This window comes from Nerophis ophidion, linkage group LG06 (genome assembly GCF_033978795.1).
Source record: "Nerophis ophidion isolate RoL-2023_Sa linkage group LG06, RoL_Noph_v1.0, whole genome shotgun sequence".
In the NCBI taxonomy this organism is placed as follows: Eukaryota; Metazoa; Chordata; class Actinopteri; order Syngnathiformes; family Syngnathidae; genus Nerophis; species Nerophis ophidion.
The window spans coordinates 79,449,020-79,455,019 of record NC_084616.1 but is presented as its reverse complement, the minus strand read 5'-3'; the positions used below and the strand labels follow the sequence as shown (position 1 = coordinate 79,455,019).

Below are 6,000 nucleotides of genomic sequence, written 5' to 3'. Positions count from 1 at the left end.
TAATCAAATATTCCACTTTGAACATTTTTGGGGGGAAAAAATATTGCATATTTTCTCTTTTTTGTGTTTTTTTAAATTGGATTTCTACAACAAAAAGTGCATCAAGCAAAAAAAATAAATTAATTAAAATACATAAATAAATATATAGATAAGTTGACCTAGAAATTTAAAGAAATTAATATATGTTGGGATTTTTTTTTCTCTTAAACAGTCCTTGATCAAAAAATAATGATTCAATGTTGTTATGAATTAATTACCTATTTAGAGCTATTTTTAAATGGGTTTTCTAAAACAAAAGATGCATAAAGCAAAAAAAATATATAGAAAATACAAATAAATATTAAAGAAATATATAGACAAATTACCTACACATTTTTAAAAAATTAATAAATATTGAGATTTTTTGGGGAAAAATACTGCATATTTTGTGTTTTTGCCATAAGTGGGTTTTCTATTACAAAAAGTGCATCAGGCAGACAACAAAAAATATTATTTTATATGGACAAGTTGACCTACAAATGTAAATAAATAAATACATATTGGGATTTTATTTTTATTTTTGTAATTAAATATTTTGGGTTTTTTGCCATAAATAAAGGTTTTCTATGACAAAAAATGCATAAAGCAAAAAATAAATACAAAATATAAAAAAAACTTTATAGACAAGTTGACCTACAAATTTGAAAAAATTTATAAATATTGGGATTTTTTTTTAAACAGTCTTTGACCAAAAAATATGATTCAATGTTGTTATGAATTAATTACCTATTTAGGGCTCCAATTATTTCTCATCAAATATTCCACTTTGAACATTTTTTTGGGAACAATTTTTCTTATTTTGTGTTTTTTTTTTTTTGTGTGCCATTAATGGGTTTTCTATAACAAAAAGTGCATAAAGCAAAAAATTAAAAAATATATATATATATAAAGAGAGGGAAAGAGAGAGAGATAGATTGAGAGAGAGAGAGAGAGAGAGAGAGAGAGAGAAGTTGACCTACAAATTTAATGAAATTGATAAATATTGGGATTTTTTTTAAACAGTCCTTGATCAAAAAATTATAATAATTCAATGTTGTTATGAATTAATTACCTATTTAGGGCTCAAATTATTTCTCATCAAATATTCAATTTCAAACATTTTTTGGGGAAAAATATTGCATATTTTGCGTTTTTTGCCATAAATGGGTTTTCTATAACAAAAAGTGCATCAAGGAAAAAAATAAATAAATATACAGACAAGTTGACCTAGAAATGTAAAGAAATGAATACATTTTGGGATTTGTATTTATTTTTATTTATTTTTTATCAACAATCCTTGATTAAAAAAATAATAATGATTCAATATTGTTATGAATTAATTACCTACTTGGGGCTCCAATTATTTATCATCAAATATTCCAAGTTGAATATTTTTTGGAGAAAAATAATTCATATTTTCTGTTATTGCCATAAACAGGTGTACTATAAAATTAAGTGCATAAAGTAAATAATAATAATGATAAGAATAAAAATAAAAATATATAGATACAAGTTGCCCTATAAAGTTAAAGAAATGACTAAAAAGTAGGATTTATTTTAACAGTCCTTGATCAAAAAAATAATGATCCAATGTTGTTATGAATTAATTACATATTTAGGGATCCAATTATTTTTCATCAAATATTCCAATTCGAACATTTTTTGGGGAAAAATATTACACATTTTTTGTTTTTTTGCCATAAATGAGTTTTCTGTAACAAAAAGTGCATTAAATAAAAAAATACAAAAATAGATATTAAAAAAACATATAGACAAATCAACCAACAAATCTAAAAAATTTAATAAATATTTAGATTTTTGGGGGGAACATATTGCATATTTTGTGTTTTTTATAGGTTTTGTATAACAATAAATACATTAAATATATGTATAAAGACATGTTGACCTACAAATTTAAAGAAATTGATGAATATTGAGATTTTAGGGAAAAAATATTGCATATTTTGTGTTTTTTGTGTGTTTTTAAATGGGTTTTCTATAAAAAAAGGTGCATTAAGCAAAAAAATATGTATATATATCCATCCATCCATCCATTTTCTACCGCTTATTCCCTTTCGGGGTCGCGGGGGGCGCTGGCGCCTATCTCAGCTACAATCGGGCGGAAGGCAGGGTACACCCTGGACAAGTTGCCACCTCATCACAGGGCCAACACAGATAGACAGACAACATTCACACACTGGGGCCAATTTAGTGTTGCCAATCAACCCATCCCTAGGTGCATGTCTTTGGAAGTGGGAGGGGCCTATCCCCAGGTGCATGTCTTTGGAAGTGGGAGGAAGCCGGAGTACCCGGAGGGAACCCACGCATTCACGGGGAGAACATGCAAACTCCACACAGAAAGATCCCGAGCCTGGATTTGAACCCAGGACTGCAGGAACTTCGTATTGTGAGGCAGACGCACAAACCCCTCTGCCACCGTGAAGCCCTATATATATATACAGTATATATATATATATATATATATATATATATATATATATATATATATATATATATATATATATATATACATACATATATATATATATATATATATATATATATATATATATATATATATATATATATATATATATATATATATATATAGACAAGTTGACCTACAAATTTAAAGAAATCAAATTAAATTTTGGGAATAAATATTGCATATTTGTGTCTTTGCCATAAATGGCTTTTCTATAACAAAATGTGCATAAAGCACACAACAAAAAATATTACTTTATATCGACAAGTTGACCTCCAAATTTAAATAAATTAATAAATATTGAGATTTTGCCATAAATGGGTTTTCTTTAACAAAAAGTTCATAATGCAAAAAAAATAAAAAATAAATAAAAAATGTGTATAGACAAGTTGACCTACAAATTTAAATCAATTAATATGACTTATTTTAAATATTTTGATGACTAAGACCTTTCTGGGACCACATTTAAGTTAAGGGGGGCCTACATGTTCAAATAAATCTATATACCGTATTATTATTAATGTTATTATTATTATTATTATTAATGTATTATTAAAATGTTTGAAAATAAAAAACATCAAAAATGGCCCTTACATGCTTAGATGTTTTTGGTGGAGACAGTTCGGACATCCTCTGATATAAAGATGTACTTTGGAGCTTTATAATGAAAAAGTAATACATGAAAAAAGTTTCCATGAGGTGGGGGTGGGAGTTGTGGGGCGTCCGTGTGACGTCATCGCCTGCAGCCCCGTCCATATTTGGCCAAGAAGTTGTCGGTAAAAGTCGGACTTTGCGGCACCTTCGTGGCTTTATTGCCGCTTTTTGTGGCGAATGTGTTCCGTGGAAGTGACTCATCTTGACGACTTGTCAGCGGCGCACATCGTCAGTGAGTCCCCCATGTCAGTGACGGTTCAAAAGCGGGGCTCACACTTGCTTCTCATGGCCGCCGACAGCCGCTCTTCGCCCCGCTTCGCGTACGGAAAGACTGCCGGTGCTTTCGCGGCGAGTCGCGCCGGGTTTGTATGAGCCGGGCCGGAGGAGGTCAGCGGCGAGGGGTCGCATGGCCGGAGGAGGCTCCACCGCCGCCGCCGCCGCCGGGAGCAGAGCCGGCTGGCGGGGCGTCACCATGAAGATGCCCCGAGGAGGGCGCCTGTTTCTGGCGACGTGCCTCTGCTCTCTCGCGGTGCTGCTGCTCTACTACCAGAGTGTCAGCAAGCCCGGTAAGTCCCTGCCTTAACTTTATATACAATTTCAACGTTGTTGCGCTTATAATTCAGGTTACACTTTAATACATACAATGGTTTTTTTTTTTACAGTAGGCTGACCATATTGCCAAATGCCTGCCAATGATACTTGATCTTGCTTTATAAATAATATATTTATTTACAAACCCCGTTTCCATAGGAGTTGGGAAATGGTGTTGGATGTAAATATAAACAGAATACAATGGTTTGCAAATCCTTTTCAACCCATATTGGGGCGGTATAGCTCGGTTGGTAGAGTGGCCGTGCCAGCAACGTGCGGGTTGCAGGTTCAATTCCCGCTTCCGCCATCCTAGTCACTGCCGTTGTGTCCTTGGGCAAGACGCTTTACCCACCTGCTCCCAGTGCCACCCACACTGCTTTAAATGTAACTTAGATATTGGGTTTCACTATGTAAAGCGCTTTGAGTCACTAGAGAAAAGCGCTATATAAATATATAAAAAAAAAATCACTATTCAATTGAATGTGCTACAACAGGGGTCAGGAACCTTTTTGGCTGAGAGAGCCATGAAAGCTAAATATTTTAAAATGTATATCCGTAAGAGCCATATAATATTTTTTAACGCCAAATACAACAAAAGTAACACCAACATTTCTAAAGTATAAGTCTCTTATTCTTTTTAATAAGATTTTTTATTCTGAGGTTAACCCATAATGATTAAAATACTTCTTACCATTAATGCAACTTCATGAACAGGTATGGTAGAAAATTATGCATATATTATCACACAACTTTTATGCTTAAGGGCCTTTGCTATAATTATTGTCAATTGTGCTGAAGTGGTATTTTTCTTTGTCTGTGCAAAACTGGCAATCCAAAAGATTGCAAGCTAGTCTGGTATCAGTGTCCAAGAACGGCCTGCTGACTGCCAAGGCCGGACACCGCCGTGACGCAGACAGAGCAGAGAGACAAGGCGATATCACCAGCGTCAACACGTATGCATTTTTGTAGTCATATATTGTGTCTAACTGGAGTTGTCGAGATTACCTCGGCGACAGCTTCAGTGATGTAAACAGGGACCTCCCAAATAAATAGAGGAAGCACACAGGCTGGACAATTAGAACGTAGTTTGGATCTGTAACTAGAATACAGCCCAAAACACATGTCTCCTCAATTGAGCCAAATTGAACTCTGTCTCTGCATGATTCCTTGCTTCTCGTCTGTTTAATAGATGTCATCAGTGTTTGAACCTGACGGATTACCAGCGGATATAATGTAGAAATGTCAACTAAGATTTATCTGGGAGCCAGATGCAGTCATCAAAAGAGCCGCATCTGGCTCGAGAGCCATAGGTTCCCTACCCCTGTGCTACAAAGACGAGATATTTGATGTTCAAACTCATAAACTTACTTTAAAAAAAAAAAAAAATAATAACTTTGAATTTCATGGCTGCAACACGTGCCAAAGTAGTTGAGAAAGGACATGTTCACATTTTTGCATCATCTTTTCTTTTAAAGGCCTACTGAAATGAGATTTTCTTATTTAAACGGGGATAGCAGGTCCATTCTATGTGTCATACTTGATCATTTCGCGATATTGCCATATTTTTGCTGAAAGGATTTAGTAGAGAACATAGACGATAAAGTTTGCAACTTTTGGTCGCTAACAGAAAAGCCCTGCCTTTACCGGAAGTCGCAGACAATGACGTCACATGTTGATGAATCCTCACATATTCACATTGTGTTTAATGGGAGCCTCCAACAAAAAGAGCTATTCGGACCGAGAAAATGACAATTTCCCCATTAATTTGAGCGAGGTTGAAAGATTCGTATTTGAAGATATCGATAGCGAAGGACTAGAAAAAGAAAAAAAAAGTAAAAAAAAAATGCGATTGCATTGGGACGGATTCTGATGTTTTTACACACATTTACTAGGATAAATCTGGGAATTCCCTTATCTTTATATTGTGTTGCTAGTGTTTTAGTGAGTTTAACAGTACCTGATAGTCGGAGGTGTGTGTCCACGGGTGTCTTGAGGCCAGTGTCTCAGGGGAGTCGACGGCAGCTTTATGGACGGCGCAAGCTCAGCTGATCTCCAGTAAAAAGCGACTTTTTACCCCAATTTTCTAATCGAAACCTGCTGTTTGACATTCGGTCGGGATCCATGTTCGCTTGACCGCTCTGATCCATAGTAAAGTTTCACCTCCGGGAATTTTAAACAAGGAATCACCGTGTGTTTGTGTGGCTAAAGGCTAAAGCTTCCCAACTACATCTTTCTTCTTTGACTTCTCCAAT

At 34.6% G+C, this 6,000-nt stretch overlaps 1 protein-coding gene across 2 annotated transcripts in view; it reads left to right on the top strand.

Moving 5' to 3' along the window:
• Positions 1–3,235: 3,235 nt before the first annotated feature.
• The window catches only part of LOC133555290 (carbohydrate sulfotransferase 11-like), a 55,043-nt gene continuing 52,278 nt past the window's right edge, over positions 3,236–6,000 (top strand). For both annotated transcript variants that reach the window (XM_061904938.1, XM_061904937.1), the window contains exon 1: positions 3,236–3,723. In XM_061904938.1, coding sequence (XP_061760922.1) covers positions 3,564–3,723 — 160 coding nt within the window. In that variant the 5' untranslated portion in view covers positions 3,236–3,563. The remainder of the gene's footprint in view (positions 3,724–6,000) is intronic.